We start from the raw sequence: 23,274 nt of genomic DNA on the forward strand, positions 1-23,274 counted from the left end.
CCAAGTGGCGGCGCCTACGGACCTTCTATATACTGCACTAGCTCTGGCGGATTCGCAGGGACGCGTCTGGTATCGGGGTCTGAGGGGCGATTGAGCCACTCAGTGATGGTATTACGAGGATGGGTGTGGAAAGTGCACGCGTTCTGGCTGTGCAGGAGACGGCAGTTCTGCAACAAATGCTGTAAAGTTGCTTCCATGCGGCAGTGGATCCGATCGGAGTCAATGAGATACACCTACTTGAATACAACTGCAGTATGTAATGCTCCAGACTGAAGAGAGTGGTCAGGGAGCGGTTCACTGCCACCTTCGAGGGGGACGGGAGGTCGAGGGGCATCGCCAAGCTGGCGGAATATCCACGTTCGTCTCTATCGAACTCCTGACGGGCTTTGAGTCATAAAGGGAGTTTTCCAGAAGGTCCAGGAAGGGTGAGAAGACCCTAGTTTACGCGGAAAGGAGGGTAGCTCGGGCAAACTATTTGTGCCGTCGCCTTGCCAAGAAATGCGCTATGGGTTAGGTATCCAGCAGATAAGCACAGAGTTTCCCTCCACTCGTATGTAGAGTGCGGTCCCGTAAGACCAATGAGAGAGATAGAGAGAGCGAGAGAGAGAGAGAGCGAGAGAGAGATAGAGCGAGAGAGAGATAGAGAGATAGATAGAGAGAGAGAGAGAGAGAGAGAGAGAGAGAGAGAGAGAGAGAGAGAGAGAGAGAGAGAGAGAGAGAGAGAGAGAGAGAGAGAGAACCTTTACCTTTAATCACAGTTGAAGTGAGCATTTTTGTGGTCGAGGTGTCCCGTCAAATACTCTGTTGGTACGGTCGGCTGTCTTCGCCCCTTCCGCTAGCAAAAGCGCCCTGTGAGCGAGTGGGAGGATGGAGATGGGCGACAAAGGGCGCTACGGGCCTCTTTGGTGTCTCTGTACATCACAATACGTACATTTCTACTTCGTGGGATCTGTCTCGATAAATTTTCTAGAGCCTTTCGTCGAAACATAGGTGAAGACAACAAGGCCCGCCACGATGACTGTGCTAGATGCCACGTTAGGTACCTGTTCCTACGGTGCTTCTCGAAACACATTCTTTACTGTGAGGCTGTTATTGACCGCGACATCTCCATGCCGTACACACCGACATTTTCTCGCGGAGAATTCTTCTGAACACTTTGTACGAGTTGCTTTTGCCACAGGGGTGGGTTAATAACTCTTCCCTTATATCCATTACAGTTTTACTGGGGTGTTCGATATTTTATTAAAATGCAGTTTTCAGGCGAAACTTGTCGAGCACAACAAACAGCACATCCATCCTTTGCTTCAAGCTCTTTGCCTAATTCCCAAAGTAATGTCTTTCGCTGTGAGGACACTGAATCCATTCTGGAACTCCAGCGGAACCTGCAGAGAAATGTAAGCAATGCAATCATCCCTTCAAAACTTATGGACATTTTTTTATTAATAGTTAGAAGCCAGCCAGCCTTAAGGGTACACGTGTTGTCGCGAGGCTATAGACTATTTATTTTTGTTTTTGTGGACACTAACACACCCAAGTCCGAAATAAAAGTAAAAAACCCGTGAAGGTAATAGAACACAGCAAGATATTTTTCACGTTCAGCCACCGTAGAGATAATTATCGTTGAGAGCATTAACGATGAACCGGATGTAAAATATTTTATACCTCCCGGGAACCTTGAGCTGAACCAAAATGTCCTATGAATACACAAACTATGTTATAACGCGCATATAGCTTAGACACCGATTAATGGTATCAGCATATTTAGTGTGGGTAATTATATAAAAATTCTTGACTGGTATCTGCAGGTAAGATAAACACGCCAAGGGTGAACAATTATTGGTTACTAATCATATCGGTCGTTGTGTAATGGAAGGCCCATATTTCTTCTGTAGACAGGATGGCATTAGGTGATCAACAAAAAGAGGAGGCCCATATAATTAGGAAGCGAGAAAAAAACATGTAAATCTAGCGTTCACGACGCAATTTAAACTTCAATAATGTGACTCTGTACTTGACTCTGTACACCATCGGCGTGTTCTGACATTTGAAATATATTGAGTTATATGATGATATTGAAATATATGCAGCTATATCCATCTCAATATATAATGCGAGGTGAAGCCTAGCAATCTAGAAAACGTATGAGGTACACTGTTCATACTGTATACGAAATTGCCAACTCCTTATTTTTTTATTTTGTATGATTCCGTCTTCGTGCTGTTCATTTCAACTGTCATTCCAATGCAATGAAGTTTTATCCTTATACCCATTACAAACCCGTTCATACACGGCCGAACCCATGTAAAGATCAGCCAACACCCGCGGTCCCCAAGAACAAAAATCTGTCGAACGCATCGTGGGGCACCCGCCACTGACAGCAGAGAAGGTCATCGGTGCGGGCACATCCGAGCGTGTAATCTCTCACCCGAAAGTATGCATCCGACCCAAACCCTTCTTTTCCCCAGACAAGCGAGGATACATTTCTTCTGTGAACTCTGTTCCCCACCACTTGACCTGGCTGCACCAACGTGGGCTCTCCGCCGGACTGCATTGGCAGTCCCCTAAAGAAACTATTAGCAGGTTACGTAAAATGTACAAACTACGCACTAAACTTTTTTACACCCTTTTTGGCACAAAATGGTGTAGCATAAGTGGATAAATGGTGTTGGGATACCAATACACCTTTTATCTTGAAACTCAACCCCCTTATTCGTGGCTCTACACCGTATCTGTGTGAAAAAAGGTTGTTCACCAATTTCAGCATCCTTGGTTTTTGGTAGGGAGTTGAAAGGGTGTGGAAAAGGGGTTCCGCTGTTGATTGATGAAGGCCATGCATCCAGGTGTATTTGCGTTGGGAAATACAAGACATGCCCTCATACCCTCGTCCCTGCTTGTAGGAAATGTTCAAAAGCAATAAATTGCATGCCCATCACTAAAACTTTAACGCACATGAATATAAGGGAGACAATGGGAGACGGCACCAGCGCTGCTGCCGTCTGACGTTCTTCTCTTTGTGTCGATTTCAGTTTAAGGTTCAATGGTGGATTTTAACTGCTGCTCACGGTAATAACCCAAGTATACCGTTTGAGGGATACATTCCGTCAAAAGATGTAGTTTAAGCTCACTTTTGTCTTCTCTGTCCGGACCAGCTGGACATTACGAACAGTGTGGAGCACTGACAACTTGACAGCCTGGAGGGCGAAACGCATGCCGATGCAATTGCGAGGTCCAGCGCCGAAAGGCAGGTACGTGTATGGCTGTATGGAGCCCACGTTCTCTTCACTGAACCTGCGAACAGTTTACGGTTACAGCAATCCTGGCACCCAAGTTGGCGCACCTTCAAGTTACGCCGTTTGTGAATGATCTGCTATTCCTTGTTACCTTTCGGGGTTGAAGGTGAACGGGTCGGGGAAGTTTTGGGGGTCGTGGTGCATGGCATAAACGGGAATTGCAACCAAATCGCCTTTCTTCAGTTGGACTCCAGTGTCCCCGAGAACGTAGTCATCGATCGCGGACCGCTCAATTCTGAAAAAAAAAAGGCACATCGTGTCGCCAGCATGTATCCGGCTCTTCAGATGGACGGGGTCAAAGTAAAAATTGTCTCTTTGGGCCTCTTAATACCTACGTAACAGAAAGATTTGCGTTACCGTTCTCCATAGTGGCTAACCTTCCTATAGCCTTCCTTTCACTGAACCACATGACCTTCTGTTTAACAAAGCCGGCGTATACGCATGGCTAGCCTGTTCTCAGCATAGAAGGTAGTTCTAGTTTCGTAGTTCTGAAGAGATTACTTTCGAAATGTCATATTGTTTTTTACACTGCAAATGAAAAAAAAATGCTGGGATTGCAGTGTTGCGATCATACAGAGTTGTAATTTCTGCTTTCAAGATTTGTCGGCAGCGGCTGTCAGGTCAAACAAATGGCCGGATGGCCTTTCTGACCGGCTATCATGACATAATCACAAACAAAACATTTTTACGAACATTAGCCAAATGTGTTGCTTGGTTAGGCGTACCCACGGTGGTTTAAATGGTCTCTGCAACTCTTTTTTCAACTTTTTATGCGTGAGCATTGGAGGCTTCAATCGTAAGAATTCGTGTAACCCACATGTGAAGACTCAGTGAGCCGGGCTCCAAGATGTAGAGGACGTATAGTAGTTCAGCCCGAGCTCCGAGAATGGACGATACCACTGCCGAGAAAAATCCTACGGCAGCTAAGCACGTGCTAGAGGTTGTGAATGTGAAAGCAATTATGCCCAATTGAACTTCTGAGATGCTTCGCTTCCGCCTCGAGTTGTCAAAGGGCTTCGTAATCTTACTGTTTGAGCCCGAGTGCCTAGCGATTCACAGTAACAATTTTGAGCGGCTTCGATCGGTCTCCTACGTATTGCGGCGATGCTCGTTGATGCCGTCATGTAATGGAAGAATTATCGACGATGGTGAACTTCGCTGCCAGGTTGTTCGCCCATTTCGCGCTGTCCTTAAGCTGCCTTAAGTCCTCCGCGGTGGACGGGTGTGGACGGCCCCTTGACGCTACTGCGGTGTTTTAATCCACGCTATGGATTGCTTCGCGCAATGGAACTCTTCCAGAATAAAAGTTCACAGATTCTGAGTCTGACGCCTGCGCGAACCCCTCGTTTCTCACTCAAAGGGCCACTCTTTGCTTTCGCTTTCATAACAAGTTCAGTTGCACTCATCACGCCGCATCAGTCCCACCTATAAATTAGCCTTAATTGCTAAAGCCGTACATCTCTCTCCCTGCAGCATGCGCAAAACTGGCAGCACATGTCATTGCACTGTTTTAGCAACGGTGCTAACTTCGCTCACGGTGGCGGCAATGATCCCCGACTGTCGTTCACCACGAAAGTACGTTTCCACCGCTAGAATCATTCTTTCCGACGCCGAGCGTTGAACGAGTCCCTAACATCTCCCACTTTACTTCGCAGCGTTACTACCATCGCAAATGATCGAAAGCGCGATCAATGTGGCTATCATCATAAACATCCAAGTTTCCTCACCGAGTTGCAGGCGGGTACATGCGAAGGGCTTCTGAAACAACGCAGTGCAGATATTTCAGCTTCGTAACAACATCGAGGCTGGGATGCTCCCCCTGGAAGGGGAAAATGCATCAGAATGAGTATGGAGAAAGAACATAAACAAACCACCACACTCGATTTCAATGGCAATATTGTCACGGGGCACATACAGGCGGGCAATGTCCCATACTGTGTGGGCTCAGGCAGGAGACGACGAAGACGACGAAGTGGCTGAGTCCCAGCGCGCGCTATCTTATGGCCGACATGCACATTTTGTAAATAGATCGCTTCACCCCATCCCATTGTTGGTCTCATCTGTGTCCTGGCGCCACGTAACAATTTGGTGGAGGGTGCGGTGCCTTAATCCCCATCTTGGCCTCCGCATCGCATCGTCTCGGCCTGGGTGAAACCATCGAGGGAACGTGGGCCGTGTCGGGCAGCCCCAGCCCACTGCGAACAGCGTTCTATGACGTCCCCCGCCCCGTGACCCAAGCCCAAGAGCAGCCGATCAAGACCAGTCGTTATAAGCCGAAACCAGACCAACCGAAGGTGCCGTGTCTCCAGAACTCTCGTCCGACGTGGTTCCAGTTCCTCAGACGGTCCGCTTCTGGCTTCAAGACATCGCTGTTGCGGGGCCAGGCATCAGCACGTGCATCATCGGTGGCGACAGGCACATCTTCACTGTATGTTTTCATCGCATTGCCTATCCGCATCGCAATCTTCACCTTGCCGCGGCTTCTACCGGGACGGTTGCGCTCAACCGGGGGGCGATGTCACGGGACGCATATAGGCGGGCCATGTCCCATACTGCGTGGGCTCAGGCAGGAGACGACGAAGACGACGAAGTGGCTGGGTCCCAGTGCGCGCTATCTTATGGCCGCCATGTACATTCTGTAAATAGATCGCTTCACCCCATCCCATCGTTCATCTCATCTGTGTCCTGGCGCCACGTAACAATATTATAGCGCCCACAGAGTTCCATACAAATTCATGAAAAACATAAAGCTGGATGCGAATTTAGATACTGATGTCACTCCCGCAAGGAAACCATAAGTCGTGGCAGATTCGGATTGCCTCTGCTCAAAATGTAGCTGTGTGAAGGTGCTTAAGTGATGTCGATTTTGCTAAAAGGTCTAAGCTCTCAGGTTTTAAAGGCGACCAGTGCTGGCTTCAGCAAAAGCTGCTGAATCCATTATGTAAGACCCGTATTTGCCGCTTTCACTAAGCGGAGCGACTATAATGAACGTTCGTTAATGTTTATCTCGAGCCTAAATACCTCGTGGTAAACAGTCGTCAAAGAAAAAAATACCGGCTCTATAAACCTCATCCCCAACTGATCTCGGCAACCGTTATTGGTGGGAGAATTTGAATGGTTCGTGCGTGTATTCGTCTATTTCAGTATTTAGCGGATACGCTATGATTTTCATCAGGTTTAAATCATTTTGTTCCTATAATTCATGGTTATATTGCCTGTGTCTTTCTTTTAGCCGTGATGCAGTAGCACGTGTTTAATTGCCACGCTACGAACCTAGCAATGTTTCGTCACCTGCGACGCCATAAAATTGGCGAAGTGGATGAATGCTGAAAGAAAAACGCCTTTTCCAAGCACAATTTCATCTCTAACAATCATGGAGCTCGGACTGGCGGAAAAAGTTTCATAATAAGATAGTGCCATCTTTCCAACCATCTCTTCGATACCTCTCCAAGCAGAGAGGATACGCCGTTTTGTTTTTACCTGTGCACGAAAAGAAAGTTTGTGCAAATTTCAAGAGCAAGAAAACTCATGAAATTCCTATCAAGTGTCTTCTTGCAAGCGCGTACCATTGAGGTACCCTAGTTCGATTAATGCGATATATCAATTTACAAACATTTATGCTTAAAAACAGCGTTTTTAACAGATAAATACGAAAACAGCTACATAACTCAGTAATCGGCTGAATTCAACATTTATTAGACATTTATCGTGCATATTTAAAAATAATAAAGCCGTTTCACTCAATGTGAAAGCTGTCGCAAGGACAGAGCAGTGATTCGCCATAATGGGCTGTACTGCCGCTATCCGCTTACAGCTACCACCCCATGCAATTCAAATTTCCCACCTTCACAGTGCTCGTGCGCCCGCTGCCTGAAACTGCACCAGCGGGAGTTCTGGATTGCATTGGATTGGATAGGATTGGATTTGGATTGAATTTGGATTGGATTTGGATTGGATTTGGATTGGATTTGGATTGGATTTGGATTGGATTTGGATTGGATTATAAGCAGCAGTAAGCATGATAATCAGCTAATCCTAGACAACCAGGAAAGCTAAGAATAACCAGCTGATCACGCTACGTATATCCTGGCATAGCCGCTTGGCTTTCGAAGCCTCTAGGTTACGCCGCGGGGAAGGGACCGTGACAGGCTACACCGTAACGCCGTGGCGATATGCTTGGTTCCAGCAACCGAGCTAGGACGACAAGACGAGCGCCTAAAGTGCTTTGCACTTTAAAAAAACTGGTAGCGCTGACCCTACAGGACAAGCGGACAACACTGATCAAGAGGAGGAGGGCAACCCCGCAGCCACTGTGACGTGTTGCACGTGCGATGCCGGTGCCTGTCCAACGGTCGGGCAACTACTTCCATCTACTACGATCCACCTACAACGGTCTGGCAACTACTGTCCCAGCCGTCCACCGCTGAGGAACAATCACAGGGGTCCAGGCTTTACCCCACTGCCGGAATGGAGACTCCCTCCCCCTCACCTGGATGCAGCAAGCAGGATCATCTCTTTGTAGGAGTTCGTGCGCGAGGCAGAGCTGACTGGACGGATTTCACGGCCATCCCAATCCTCCCCTTTCGTGTTTTCCCTCTTCCCAACTGGGCCAAAAGCCCCAAAATCACCCATGAAGTTGCAGTCATTCCTTTGATTGGCGTTGCCTACGTTGCACTTTAAAATTGAACAGACTCGTCTGAAACTCCTGGAGCGAACATCAAGCCATCAGCGCCGCCTCTTACAGTGACTAGCACCACACCGGACAGCGTTTTCTTGACACTTGGCTGCGGCCGAGGTAAGGGGCGCATGCATGTACGCATACTGACGTGGGTGGCGAAGCATTCGTCCGCTTCTTTCCGCAGCTTCTCTTGGACGTCTGGGTGTAGAGCGAGGAGGTAGAGTGTGTACGAGATGACGGTCGAGGTCGTGTCTTGTCCGGCCAGGATGAAGAGTACGCACTGCGCCATGGCTTCGTCCTCGTTCAGGGCTACGAAAAGTACAGGGAATGTGATCGCTTAAAATGTTTCCAAATCCCTTCTAGCCAAACCACTCCCCGGCATAAAGCTATTTCTCCCACGGTTGCTCTGCGGCTTGGACTCTGCGGCTTAAACGATTGATGCCCGTTGGGTTTTCGAGTTAAAACCTATAACAGTGGGGAGAGTGGCGACTCATTCAAGTACAGAACATTGAAGGCGACACAAGTGCAGAAGGAAAGCGCGAGTCCATTGATGTTTCACTTCCTGACATTTTTACGCTGCTCTTTTTTCACTTGGAACGTAAGGACTAGCTTACGTCCAGGCTAAATTGGTTCCGAATCGTTCCTGGGGGTTCGCATTCACTGCAATAATCAAAACTAAACGCGAGTAAGACGTTTGGCAGTGTTAACATCGTTCAAACTGCGCCGTATATCCTTTTTTTGTCGCGGCGCCTAAAAGCGCAAGCCTGTCGCTTAATCTCAAGGCACTGTTTGTTCTGGGTGCCACTCTGTGGTGAACACTTGTTCATTGCCTGTTGGTGGAAAGGTTACCCAGAAACTAAATTAATTACAACTGAAGGCAAAACTAGCTTGTAGGAACACAAAACAGTCGTACTCTTGTCTGAAGAGAAGGATGTGTCAGGCTTTAGGTCCTCGCCAAGATTGAAGAGCTGGTTGTCTCGTTCGGAGCTGTTTTCGGCCGCTGCCGATAGCTTTCCTTCCTGGGCGTCCATCATGAGCTGCAGGAAGTCCTCATGGCGCTGATGAGCAAAGATTATTTATTAGACAGATAAGAAGGTGAAAGAAGCCCGTGAATCTATGTAGAAGCAAAATTAAACAGCGCGAAAACACAGGGCGAAAGATCAGGAACACAAAAAACCGCGATCAGGCGCTAACTTCCGCCTACTTTTTCTTCGAGCTTCCTAACAATTTTATAGTCGAACCATCATCCACAATACGCAGAAATATTAAGCGGTGTGTCTTTGGTAGCGAGGCTTCGTGTATGATGACTCACGACATTACCGGAATGAAGATGGATGTACCGCAGTTTTCGTTGTTTAGAATGTTTTTTTTTTCTTTTTACTATCCCTTAACTATATACCCAATGTTTTCTGCACGTTTGTAAAAAAACAGAAGGATCACCAGAAGGCATAGTCTGGCTAAGATGTATTGTTATGATGACACGTAGTAACGAGATGTTGGTTGAAAACAGCAACAGCCGTTTTGACAAACTTTGGACGGCCACAATCAAACGGAAGAAAGCTGCTTTTTGTTGAGTGGTTGTATATGTAAACCGCATGCTATGATTTGAAGTCAAGTTCCAAGTCTAGAATCTGAATTGGAGTTACTCGTGACCCTTATCAGGTTAACTAGTGTGAGTTAACGCTGAACTTACTAGTTGCATCAATGTTTCCAGTTTAAGGTTCGGTTATGAAATTGCTTGGACACTCGAAAAACAAAGACGCGTAATGCTTCACCGGTCTATGACTCTGCGTGTTTCTAATCCTTCGTCCTATTTTCTAACGCGGTTCAAATGTGCTTCAAGGTCATGCACCAACCAATTCGATACAAAATCGTGGAAAATTGGTAGGCTACTTACGGATTTCTTATCTTGCCTGCTTTCGATAATGTTCTCGCAGAGCTGCTTGAAGTACAGAAATATTTCTGTGCTGAAGGGCCGAAGTTTAAGCAACTTCGCTATCGCAGGAAACACGACTGAAATAAATAAAGAAAAATTAACCCCAGTCTTAGAGCCTACACGCGCTATCCTGTATCATAATTTTGTATTTCTCACTGCCAGCTCTAAATCCGGGCGCAATATTTCTTAGTTACGTTGATGACAGCAGCTGCTGATCACTATCAAACGCCGCTGAGGGTGTAATTGGTGATTCATTCGATTTGTAGAGGGTAGGCCATAGTGGGTTCATTTAATCTGACACATGTGCAGCTCGGTAGAAAGTAAAGGACTGTCTTTGGCTGCACCCGCGTAATGAGATCCCAAACATGAGGTTCGAGTACTCGTTCGAAAGTCGTTTTATCATGGGGGGAGGGTATTGGGTAATGGCACCATTGCGTAGTAATTCCTCGTCCTGGTCGGAGCAATATTACGCGAATGTTTGTTTCAATCAGCTTTAGAAACAGCGTGAGTGGAAAATGAACACACACAGGTGTCTGAATCGTCACCCTGCAAACATTGAGTTTATTTCTCTCAAATTGGGTCAATAAGCCTCAGAGCGGTATGACGAAGCTGTTAGAATGAGCAAACGCTGAGCTGTGTTAAACCGAGGTCAATGAGCCCTAGGGGGTTACGACTGAACTGTTTGGATAAGCAAAAGCTGAGCTGCGTTAAAGAGCAATGTTCCAACACGGCTAAGTAACGGGGAACGTTCTCCACGGTTTTCAAGCGGCTAATACTCCCCTCCGACAACATGGCCTCCTCGGGTTATGAAAAAATTTACTGCATGCCGCTTTTCATTCTTTACCGTCGATGCTAGAGTTCCAGTTTCTTGGAGTCCCCCTATCTTCGTGAGGCTTCTATCTGTGAGCTATGAGTCATTGTTTGCCCAGTACGGTTCTCGTGCCAAGAGTTTCATGCGGGTGAGTAAAATGGAAGTTAATGTTTATATCTGCGTGACAACAAGAGCAGACGTGCGGGGACACGAATACGTCCTGTTTACGTTTCATGAACCCGTAAAGAAGTTACTGTTGGCCATGCCTTTAAAAAGGCATCAAGAGTTTAACATAAACAATTAGGAGCCTTACTCCCTCAGCAATCGAACACGCGAGGCTGTCTGAACTGGCAGGACGGTCTGCACAACCTATGCTTATTTTCAGAAAATTCTCCACCTCAGCACGTTACCTGTGATGGTGCGGAGTAGATTTCTTGTTAACCTCTCCTAACCTCCTCCAAATAAGAAGGGCTTTCATCTTGCTTGTTTCGTAGTTTATCGCTCATTCATTCTTCTTTCTCGATGCTCGACGGCTATTCGTAAAAGCTGTGTTAAAAAGTTCGCTTGAACCATTTACTCCGTGATATTTCTCCGACCCATTTCTACGTTTACCACAATAATTATAGTAAACGTAGTATAGCGTTTTCCGGAGCTGTAATCTGGAATCTTCTGCCTTTAGATATTAAAACTAACGCCAATTTCACGAGAAGTGGGAAAGAGTTCTTTCGTGATGGAAAGCATGTATCACCATTGGAGCGAAGCGGCATTCCTTTACAGTGTTGTCTTCTCTTGATGTGTGTAATGTGATTTCCCAATGAAATGTTTATGACCCGTGTACAATTTCATGAAGCCTTGTGGGAACGTGACATTAGCGCGTTCCCTTTCGTTCGGCTTCGCTGCACTGCTTGCTCCCCGGAAACTTGCTTGGCGAGATGTCGGCGAGGGGGATCTAACTCCTCGCCGAAGGAGTGTCTTGTGGCCGGCGAGAGCGCGCGGGATGCAAGCGGCGGAAGGTTGGAGCTCGGGAAGTGAGGCGAGAGGACGCGCCTTTTGACCTCCTTCCTTCGAGGATCGGGCAAAAAGGAGGGCGACAATGGCTGCCATCGCCGTCCCAGCGAGGCAAACATGAGCGCGCTGGGGCGCCCCCGGAGATGAATATTGTCGCGGTGAGTCGAACCTCTCGATTCCCTTAAATTGCCCGGGCGAGGAACGAGATCCTCGCCATCAACCAGCTAGCCTGCATGCTCTTTGTATGTTTATTATTCAGTAATAAATGTCAATGAGTGAAAACACTTGTCGCGCAGTACAGCGGGCAGTCGCGGGGTGGGAGCAAGCTTGCTTGCTGGGCGAAACGAGAAGAGAAAGGCCGATTTGTGTCTCTCGTCGCCGGTTTTGCTATTACATGGGGAAAGTGACCAACCTACTTTTACCCCTCTACGAATCCCACAGCCTTTACTGCATGGGCCCGGGTACTAGCCAGTTGGCTGAGGGCCCAGATGGTAAAGTAGTATTGTATGCAAAGAATGAAATAAACTTCCTTTCTTTCTTTCTTTCTTTCTTTCTTTCTTTCTTTCTTTCTTTCTTTCTTTATTCACCCAGTTCTTTCACTCATTTTCTCCCTCATCGATGTCTCCGGAAGCGTGCCGATGGCCGTCGGGGTTTCATAATTTATTAGTTCGTGTTTTCCCCATCACGCAGACTCTTCTCAGTTTTCATCTGTGTCCAGTGATTCGAGCAAGTATATTTCTGATTACCTTGTTTCTTCAACCTTTCCCATTGTCATATCTGGCCTGCCATGCCTGTATACTGCCAATACTAGGATGCCCTCAACAGAGTACATGGGTGTTCTGCAGGGCGTTAAAGCTGTGTTCGTGAAAGCGCCTGCCGGGACTCTTCTTGTTTAAACTTCTATGCGTAATCACGGTGGTTTTGTACCATGATCTGTAAATTGCCGCCTCTATTTAAGCCTAGAGACAATCACTGTTTTGTAGTCTGCAGAGGTACTGCCTTTTTCTTGTACAGCTGAATAATAACACTCACAAATGACATTGACGTCCCACTCTCGTGCTTTTGCGTCGAGGTGCCCTCGTGAACCTGTGATTATGCGTTTGTTTAAATTGTCATTTATATTCGGCGAAGTATAGTCTGTCGTGTCTTTCGCCAAACAGTGATCATTGTGCATATTGGGTGCAGTTACTTGAGACAATTCATTACTTCGTCCCGCGTTTATATGCTCTTGGGTATTCGCCAATGTCTTGATGAGACGTATCGGGGCTTTCTTTCGGCTGTTGATGGTCCTTCTATGCAACAACCTCATAATGTTGCTTGTGGTCATTATAAAAAGTTTCCCGTCTATTGGAATGGAACAGTGAGTGCTGCTGACTGGTCATGACCCTCACCTGGGATTAAGCGGGACTTGCGTTCCAAATATATTCTAAAAACATCACTGGCCGCCCGCACACACGCACAATATTACGCGACCCAGTTCAGTACTGATAAATACATTTTACTTGTAAACCGCGGTCAACAAGCATACTTACAGAAGACAAACAACCGTGGAGTGATTTTCCCAGAGAAGGCTTGCCTCGATCTGGTGACGAACTCGTTGGTCTGGTCTGAGTGAGAATCAAGGCGCGTGGCAAAAGCGCAACGCGCGATCACATCCAGGGCGTAGTTCCCATAGAATCTGAAAGAGGAAATAACAAATTTGAAACCGTTTTAGGTGGGTTAGAACTGGCGCTTCGTGAACTCCGGGTCTATGATTACCAAACAGATAAATGGAGCCACTACTGCCCTTTTGAGAATCCTGTAGCGCCACCAAAAAGTAGAACATTATCTAGACAACCAACGAAGGCTATAAATCTAAATCTTGTTGACGCTCTTCCTGACAGCATTTCTTAAGCAGTATATTTTAATGATTGTGTTTCGCGCTGTAGCAAGCTCTACGAATGTTCTATGGCAAACGAACACTGCGGCCTACGGTTGTCAACATGGGACAACCGACTTTGTCAGTAGGTAAGGCGTTGTGCTGCTGAGCCAAAGCTCGGCCGCTTTGGCCGCTTTTTGGTTGGAGGCAAAAAGCAAACACGATGGTATGTTGAGATTTTGGCCCATGGTAAAGATACGCAGTTAGTCCGGAGCCATCCACTACGGCGCGCCTTCTGGCCCAGGTGTATTTTCGACGATTTAAACCTCCAAAATTTGAGACAACCAATTTTGCCCCGTATTACTAAGGCCAGACCACCCTGCTCCAGAGAGGGGATTACAAGTACGGGCGGTTCGTAGCCATACGTGTTCTGGAGCAGATTTCTTTTCCGAAATATAAGGTTAGAAGGTTAACTGTGAAGATCAAACTATCTTGCAAAGTTTTATACATGCAAAAAACCAAAACGACAGAAGAACTCAGCTTGTTCTACTTGTAGCGAATGGTCAATCTTACTTAATACTTGCTGGTGTGGCCAATGTTAGTGAATTTATTTGCCGTATGATTGGGGTGTATTGCTTTCTTATTTTAAAATATCTGTACAGACGTTTCATATGTTTCTAAATACTCCGTCTTGGTCCAGGATTGGACCCACAAAGCTTTCTCAGTGCAAACTAATCCAACAGAAACGTGCAAATCCGAGTATTATTGAAGAAGGCAAAATTATTATCAACTTTCTGCCCTCACCTTATAAAATACCACGCGCAAGCAAGCCCTACGTTGGAAAATAAAAAGAGACGTTATAGGTAATTATTCTATGAGGCCGGAAGTATGAGAACAAATAAATGTCATTTCGTTAACAAACCTACGAAGGAGCAATATTTACTGCTTTATGTCGATGTCTTCCTTCTTTTCCGCCGCTTTTTTCAAGTGTTCCGCTGTAATGACAGCGCAGTCTTCAATCAGTGAATTCATCTGCAAGGTTTAAAAACCCTTATTACATAATCAACAGCAGAACTATAGGAATGTTTATCTGAGGACCATCGCAAACACTCTCATAAGTACACTTCATTCGGACTCCTGATTGCTCTGATCAATAGCACCGATATCACCAGGCTGTAGTTAACAAAGATCAGTGACGATTTCGCTTTGATTCTTGGCAAATAACATTAACACTGGGTGTTGTTAGGCACACTGCACCGCCTGGAGAAACATTGTGTCCTCCGTGAATTTTTAATTGCTGGGTCAGCAACGCTACATTGCTTTTGCCGATATCAGCATTTAGTTGCATGTCTATGCCTCATCAGATTAAATATCTTTTCTTAATTAACCCGCAAAGTACCATTTCGGTTGATTGTTAAGGCAACGGGTGCGTCCTCATTATGGGTAAAGCTCTCTAACGGCATTCAAAGTCAATTTAACTTATCCGTAGAGCTGCATTCACCAACGCTACCCCTTAGATTTTCCGTTTCGTGTTGTTCTAAGTACTTGCACAAGTTCTTCAAACCCACGGAGTAGGATACAAACACGCACCACACAGCGGCGCGACCGTCCTCAGCGGCCCAGGCAATTCCACGCGGCCGTACGTATCATGCCGCTAAGTAGACTAAACCATCTGAGCCGTGACTGGCCGTCACCACCACTACACCGCAAATACCCCGTAGTAAATTTGGATATCTTAATTCGCAGAGCCAACTCGAAGGCGCACTAGCTTACCGTCGTTCAATTGGACGACGGTAAGAATCACAGATCTTAAGAAGTGCTTATGGGAACTCTGCCTTTTTAACACTAAAGTGTTTTATTCCGGGGTACACAAACATTTCAGTGACGCCATATCCGTCACGGAAGGAACGCCAGCAGAACGAAGCAAGCAACCTGTAAAGGGTGCACCCCTCCACATAGTGTCTTCTTGCGGGAAGCAACCTTTAGAACCAATGAGTACGTTATACTTAAGGTTGTTCGGGTTTTATATTTTAACACGAAAGTGTTTTTTGCCCGTATACACTAAGATTTCACTGACGTCCTATCCGTCACGGAAATCACGCCAGTACACCTTTTCCGAAGCGACCCGCCAGCAGGACGTCGCTCGCCAAGCATACCCACAAGAGAGCCGCCGACCCGCAACTCATGCTCAGCTGCAGATTTCGCTGCACATTTCACTTTCGTGTTTTACCGATTCCTATGACAGATAAATCAACGACAATTTTTTTATTAATTACTCTGAATTATGTCTTCATGATTTATAGTAATCTCACATTCTTCGTTCAATTGGTTATAGTGTTCTTTGCCTAATTATTTGTCTTATTTTTTGCCCACTTCAATATTGCTATAACTGGCATGAATTATAAATGAGTTTTGTTTATTTCCCATTAATTTGCTACGACCCGTTGCTCCTGCGGTTTCTTTTACTCTATTTCGCTCTTTCTGGCCTATCACCGAGCTCCATAAACACGCGACGACAATCTTCAAGTCGAGGCTTTAGCGCTCGCGGCTGAAAAAGCAGCGGCTGGTCTAAGCAACGCGACAGCTGAATTGGGCAACAGTCACGGGGACAAGCGTGACACCAACATTTTTACTCCGAGCGAGAAGTTCTCACTGCGGGGGCAGTCCTTAACACGCAAGTCTAGAAAATTAGGTGAGAGTCAGCGTTACTTTTCGTAGCTTTCCCGTGGAGAAAGCGGGGCTCGCGGCCGGACGGATCTTGCGCCACTGCTCAACCGGGATGATGCTCATCATGTTGTCGAGCAGAGGGTCGTAGAACTTGAAGGGCTGCAAGAGGGAATGCACAAGCTGCGAAAGCGGTACTCGGCACTGCCGCCTTATCTAAATATTTACCCTTACAGAAATGAGAAAATATTTGTTACTGAAACCGGGGCAACAAAGACAGCTTCTTTCATATGAAAAAGCATCTATGGCAAGTGGCCTGGGTTGCCAAAGACGCCTCGTGTATAACCGCTGTAGAATAAAGAAAAATTCGGCAGATGTACCACAACTTGTCGCGCTAATGTAGTAATGGTGGGAGCTTTCTGCGCCGCTAACACGGTCTGGGCAATGCAGTTCGCTCGATACAATTTTATCAACGCAGATCACACACCGAAGAGAATGTGATGAGGGGTGTATTCATAAAAATCCAAACTTAGCTGCAGCGGCGCGCGGTTCCTGACGCCCAGGCGCCGGCTGATTACAGCGACTGCATGAGCCAAAAGAAAAAGCTTGACCACGTTGCTGTGGTGACGGTCGCAAACAGGTTGCGAAAGAGAATAAATACGCGAAGCAGCAGAACTGGCAACCACGGCTTCCTCCACGCCCATCTCTGTTCCTGCGTGGCTAGCTCGATGAACGTCAAAAATGCTTGCGTTGCGCCCTAGCGACGTAGCTGGGCAACACGCTTTGCGCGCTGTGAGAACCCTAATTTATGACCCCTGAAAGACGATACCATTTCCTGAGTTACCTAAACGGAAATATTTTTCATAGCGGAGCTGTTAAAACTGTTACTTCCGCCGTGGAGCCTTACGATAAAACTACCATCATCGGCGAAGTGGAGAGGGTGAAAATGCTAGGCCAAGAAGTGTGAGGGAAAGTGGGAGTTGGCAAGGAACCCAAGAGCAGGTGTTACAAGCGGAGGAAACAACTTTTATTGTTCATAGTGAAATGGGATGCGTTATTAAGCGCCCGATGGGGTGGCTCCCTCTCCAAGGGTTCCATATGCTTCCAGGGCCGCCTGGCCCCTGTGGATCAGCCGGAGCTGGTCTTCGACTGCGGGTCTAGATAGCAAGATCTCCCATCGTTCATCAAGGGCGAGGGTAGTAGGGCAATTGCTTATGCGTATAGGTTGGGGCTGGTCTTTGGAGAAATTGCATTCTATGGCGTGCCGGAGGGTGCCTAATGCATTGCAGTGAGGGCATGTGTTCTATATTTCTGGTTACACTCTGTTTTGGAGACAGAGGTGCGGAAAAGAGCCTGCCTGGATATGCCCGTATATCGCTTGTTCGGCTCTAGTCAAGGAGTGGTGTGGTTGTGGGAATGTCTCACTGCAGTCCCTGTAATACTTGACTATATCTGTGTAGGTGTTGGTGAGTTGCCAGCCCCTTCCCTCCTCCCCATTGCACGGTAGTTGAGCGCTCAGTCCGGTTGATGGGCAAATTTGTTGCCCTCAACTGAAGACTGGGCGGGGACCCAAACTAATTCGTTTTTTTTTTGTTTAGGAGGCGTAGCTTTTTTGAGGAGTTTTAGTGGCGCAAGTGACACCCAGCCAGATCTGTAGTTCCTGTACGCAGCTTGGGAGTTCGTAATGATCTTGGTGACGTTAGGTAGCAGGAGTGCGAGGGCTATCGCTACTTCTGCTTCCTTCGAAGACGGAGAGTTGATCGATGCGCAGGTGACCAGCTTGTCCAGCCCTGTGACCGCGAATGTTGCCCTTGTGGAGTATTTGGGTAGAGAGGTGTCTGTGTACAGGATAGAGTCGTCTTCCTCCAGGGTCCTGGAGAGGGCTCTTGCCCGGGCTTCAGGTCGTCGGGCGTGCCTTGTGGGGTTCATGTTGCGCGGTAATGGTTTACTTTCCATGTGCTCAGTCTACTGTTCGGATAATTGGCCGTGACGGGTATAGTGGGATTCTTGCCATCTGATCTTGCGGAGGACGCCTCTGCCCGCGTTGGTCTGGCTAAGGCCGACCCTTTTATTGGACAGGCTGGCTTCTGTAAGCTCGGCTACTGTGTTGTGGACTGCCATTTGTAGTAATTTTGTTCTGGATGAATTTATGGGAATACCAAGGGCCTGCTTCTTGGCTTTCCTGATTATTGTGTCAACTTGTACGACGTCATATTTCAGGAGTTGCATGCAAGGCGCAGCGCACATAATTCGTGAGGTAACAAAATCCTGAACGAGGAGCAAGGTGTCCGATTCCTTCAGACCCCTCCCCCTGTTGGCCTTTCGTCTGATCATGTTCAGGATCTGTTCTGACGCGCGCTTGATTTTTCTGATCGCGGCGGTTGCCTTGCCCCGTCTGCCTAGATCAGGAGGCCCAGGATCTTGAGTTGAGGTACCGAGAGTATCCGGATCCCTTCCAGAGTGACTGCAATTTTTTCTGCCCGTTTCCCTGTTGTACGTGGTCTAACAATGGTCAGTTCCGACTTTTGAAGCGAACAGCAAAGGCCGCAGGCCTTTGCATAGCTGTGGACTGTGTCAGGTGCTTTTTGGGGCGTGTCTTCCATCCATCCATCCGACCCTGCCCTCGCAGCCCAGACGGTGATGTCGTCGGCATACAATGCATGGCCTAGGCCATCAATTGACTCAAGAAGCTTGGGCAACGGCAGTAGAGCCATGTTTAACAGGAGTGGGGAGAGGACCGAACTTTGCGGCGTTTCTCTATCCCCCAGGAAGATCGGTTGGGATGTTTTCTTTCCTATTCTGATCTTGGCCGTTCGGTTGTTAAAGGAGTACCGACACGAAATTTCAAAGCTGAGATAACTATGTAAAACGCTTCCTTTTTATCAGGAGATATCTCCCAGCAAGTTTCAACAGCAACCGTTCAGCGAAACATATTTAAAATCCATTTTAATCTTCGCCCGCACGAGAAAGCCCAGAGCGGGCCGACGTGACATCATCTGCTACGTGCCCCAAGCTTGCGACGTCGGGGCTCCCGTGACGAAGCCGACGCGCTGGCTGTGGTTGGCGCGCGCTGCTCGGGCGTGTGTACACGTCATGGTTTTGGGACTGACGTCATGATGCCCGGGCCTGTGGGGACGGCGAAAACCTCGGCCGGTCTGGGCGCGCGCGTGCGCTCGCTCGCGCGCGCTTCCAGAGAGGCGGCGATACGGCAAGAATGGTGACGTCATGTTATACATGCTGTCATGGCGGCCGCTCGGCGTTTTTCAGTCGAAACCGAAACTGGCACGAATAAACGACGCCGTAAATGAATGTTTACGCTGCGCTCGACCGTCTAATCTGTCATTCTATGATTAGTGGGCTGGTAGGCACGCATAGCAGCGAAAAAAACGTAACATAAAAATTTCGTGTCAGTACTCCTTTAAGAAAGTATCGGATATAGTTGTATGGCCTCACTGTGCAACTCGTGTTGCGTTGGTTTCGGAGGACACTTTCATGCGTGACTTTATCAAAGGCACCTTTGAGGTAAAGAGCTAGTATCGCTCGCGGCGCGTGTTTCGTTGCCGGCTTGATTACTAGCTCGTTAAGTTGTACGAAAACATCTTGGGTGCCCAGGTGTTACCTAAAGCCATACATTGCCTCCGGCATCTGGTCGGTGGCATCCAGATGTTGCTGCAACCTCTTGAGTACCATACGTTGTATGACCTTCCCCACGCAGGACGTGAGGGATATCGGTCCCATGTTGTCTATGTGAGGTGTCATCCCAGGCTTGGTTATGAAGTGGGCTTCTTCCTCTTTCCATTGCGGTGGAAGTTTGCCAGTCTCCCAGACCCGATTAATGTACTCGAGCAGCTCTCTGCGGGCTTTGTGCGCGAGGTTGCTGAGTAACCTGTAAGTAATGGTATCGGGTCCTGGCGCGCTGCCCGTATTGTTCTCGGAGATTGCCGCGACTAGTTCGGTGTTGGTGAATGGCTTGTCACTTGCTTCGTTGGTAGATCCCGCGTAGTCGTGAGGTCCCATGACGCCCTTCTCAGCTTTCAGGTACTTGGCCTTCAGGTCGTTGATGAGTTCATCGGCACCCCCAGTATAGTTGTTGAGGGTGGCATGAGGCTTCGATTAAAGGCGCTTTTGCTGCGGAGAGGTTCGATCACCACGAGAGGGTCGATCGCCACGGGTCGAGGAAACATCACGTCTTTTTAGTAGACAGGGTTCCCAGCAGACCGTCACACACGCCCAGCCAGTTTTCTCTGCACAGCTGGGCCGCATAGTTAGCGGCTCGCTTGTTGAGTTCATGGATGCGTCTGCGAAGTTTCTTGTTGTGCCGTTGTTTCTTAAAGCGTCTGCTGAGGCTGTGTCGTGCTTCCCAGAAGTGGGCAGGCCTTGCTCCACAAAGGGTGAATGCAGTGTGGTCGCAATTTTCTGGGTGTATTTCGCTACCAGTTCTATTTGTTCCTTGGCCCATTCCCCATACGGTCTGGGGCTGTTCATGTCCAACCCCAGGTTTGCCCCCGTGTTCTGCCACGACACGCCCACGGTTCCACTCAGCAGGGTAAAGTCTGGAGTGGTGTTTCGGACCTACTTGTGCCCATGCAGGTAAGAGTGTCTAGTGCGTGCAGAAGTGCTAGGTTGTGCTGATCCATCACGTTGGCCAGCACCCTACCTCTCTTTGACCAAAATTTGTAGCCCCATATTGAGTGAGCCGCTTGAAACTGCGCGCCCCAAGAATGAAATGTGGTTGCCGAGGTCCTGGGAATCGAACCGCGACCGTAAAACCATAAAATCGGCAACATGGCCACAGAGCCGTCCCAAAGGACCGAGGGGTACAGGGTTAGCAGCTCCGGGGAACAATAACAGGTGCAAACAATTGGAAACAAAAAAGGTTTTGTTGGCATACAGTGCGCGACACCTTCAAGAAAAAAACGCCAGTTACGAATTTTCAAATGGTTAATTTAGAGGCGCAAAAAAGTGAATAAACCTAACAAATCTGGGCTCCCATATCATGCAAAAACCATTCTATCTCGTCTTCCCAAGCCGTCTCATTACGAGACGGGACGGCAAATGCACGCGTGTGTTTGGGAGGTTGGAACTAAATACTAAAAGAACGAAAAATCGGTAACCTAACCTCCCAAATTAAGCACAACATAAATCATTGAACTACCACCGCCGCATGAATCAAAAGTCACCTAAGCTACTTTAAATGCTAAAACTAAAAAAAAACACCCCCCTCGGGAGGGGCACGGTCAAATGCAGAGTATTTTCGTGGGGCGCACATACCCGATTTTATCTGGTTCGAAAGAAATTGACAGCTAAAGCGATCGCCGAGAACCGCCCCATCACGGCGCTACCGCGCCACGACCACGTCACGACTACGTCACGATCACGCCACAACTGTTGTTGCTCCCGCGCCAAACTACGACGCATACGCGCCCCACCTGTTGCTGAACGCGATCCGAGCACGCAGAGAACACGCGAGGAGCAGCGGAGAGCAGGCGAGGAAGAGTGGGGGAGAGGGCGCACCTGGAACGGCTGTTGTGGACGCCGAGGCACGCCAACGCCCGGTGACATCGTGAGTTAAAGAAATGCTCTGCATTTAAAAGACACGAACCAGGGCAAAAAGCAAAGCTTTCCCTGTTCGCAATGTAACGTGGGTCCCTCACGTTAGTAAAGCGGCTTCTACGCGACTGCTTTCGTGGCGTGATCTCTCGCGTGCTGTTCTCCTCGCCAGCTTACGTGCGCCCCTCCCTGAAATGGAAAGCACGGACGCCGAGCTCGCGCTGCATACGCTGAGTTCGCGAAGGCGGTCACCGTGGGTTCTAGCACGTGGTAACGCAGTGATGTGAAAGACTGCGGACAAAACGAGGCGGGCCTGCCAGTGACGGAGAACGTGCAGCGGAAAGTTTCCAAATCCATGTGAAGTGCAACAGCCGGGAGATACGCCGCCAGCTCAGCTTTTTCTCCAGCCGTGCAGCGCTAGTACGAGCTACGGCAATTTGTCGGTCTGCTTGCCGTCCGCCCGTCCGTCCGTCCTTCTGTATTGCTGTCTGTCTGGCTGTCTGGCTGTCTGTCCATCCGTCCGTCCGTGTCTGTCTGTCGGTCTGTCTGTCCATCCGTCCGTTCGTCCGTCTGTGCGTCCGTCTGTCTGTCTGTCTGTCCATCTGTCTGTCTGTCTCTCTGTCTGTCTCTTTGTTTGTCGGTCCATCCGTCCGTTAGTCAGTCTGTGCATCTGTGTGTCTTTCTGTCTGTCTCTCCGTCCGTCCGTCCGTCCGTCCATCTGTCTGTCTGTCTGTCTGTCTGTCTGTCTGTCTGTCTGTCTCTCTCTCTCTCTATGTGCCTTTCTGTCTGTCTGTCCGTCCGTCCGTCCGTCCGTGCGTCCGTCGGTCTGTCTGGCTGGCTGTCTGTCCGGCCGTTCATGTTTTTTGTCGTCCGTCCATTCATCTGTCGGTATGTCTCTCCATCCGTCCGTCCGTCTGTGCGTCTGTCTGTCTGTCTGTCTGTCTGTCGCTCAAATGAGCCAGGGATGTTAGTGTTTAGCCTGCTAACTCAGGGAACTGACCCGCTGAAATGGAGGAGTAAGTGATTGGTGGGAAGCGGAGAGTAGAGATTAGAAAGGAATGAGAAGTTACAATGCGTGAAGGGGGAAATGTGGGAGAATTGGAGCTTGTTTTTATTTTTTATGTTGTATTTACCTGACTGTGTTGTGGTAAGGCACGCAGTTTGTGTCGGTGTCACTAGACAGGTAGTGCCGAGCTCGGTGCTCCTGTCGTCCACTTATTTCTATCATTGTCCGTGGAGTCATTCACTTTGGTTCATAAAGTGGCTGCAATGGTACACCTACGTGTGCCATTGCAGCTGCTCTTCAGCTGGTGAGGGGAGGCTGCTTTGTAAAGGAGGGCCCTCGTAGTACAGTTGCACCTATCCAGTGAAACCGCACTGGTCTCCGCGAATGTCATTTTCTAAAAAACGAGGCAATCCAGCAAGCGTGTGCATTGGCATATTAGCTGTATTTTCGCCGATAAAGAGGATCCTTGCTCC

At 48.2% G+C, this 23,274-nt stretch overlaps 1 protein-coding gene across 1 annotated transcript in view; it reads right to left on the minus strand.

Annotated features, from left to right (window-relative positions):
- Positions 1-1,211: 1,211 nt before the first annotated feature.
- LOC144178996 (cytochrome P450 3A41-like) overlaps positions 1,212-23,274 on the minus strand; it is a 29,926-nt gene continuing 7,863 nt past the window's right edge. Inside the window, exons 5-14 of the mRNA XM_077707157.1 lie at positions 16,291-16,407; positions 14,525-14,613; positions 13,256-13,401; positions 9,866-9,981; positions 8,882-9,026; positions 8,117-8,277; positions 5,018-5,109; positions 3,382-3,525; positions 3,126-3,288; positions 1,212-1,382 (exon numbers count right to left, since the gene is read on the minus strand). Of these exons, the coding sequence (XP_077563283.1) occupies positions 1,305-1,382; positions 3,126-3,288; positions 3,382-3,525; positions 5,018-5,109; positions 8,117-8,277; positions 8,882-9,026; positions 9,866-9,981; positions 13,256-13,401; positions 14,525-14,613; positions 16,291-16,407 (1,251 nt within the window). The 3' untranslated portion in view covers positions 1,212-1,304. The remainder of the gene's footprint in view (positions 1,383-3,125; positions 3,289-3,381; positions 3,526-5,017; positions 5,110-8,116; positions 8,278-8,881; positions 9,027-9,865; positions 9,982-13,255; positions 13,402-14,524; positions 14,614-16,290; positions 16,408-23,274) is intronic.

Source organism: Haemaphysalis longicornis, unplaced genomic scaffold, assembly GCF_048455015.1.
Source record: "Haemaphysalis longicornis isolate Haplotype H1 unplaced genomic scaffold, Haemaphysalis longicornis Haplotype H1 scaffold_4, whole genome shotgun sequence".
Lineage (NCBI taxonomy): Eukaryota > Metazoa > Arthropoda > Arachnida > Ixodida > Ixodidae > Haemaphysalis > Haemaphysalis longicornis.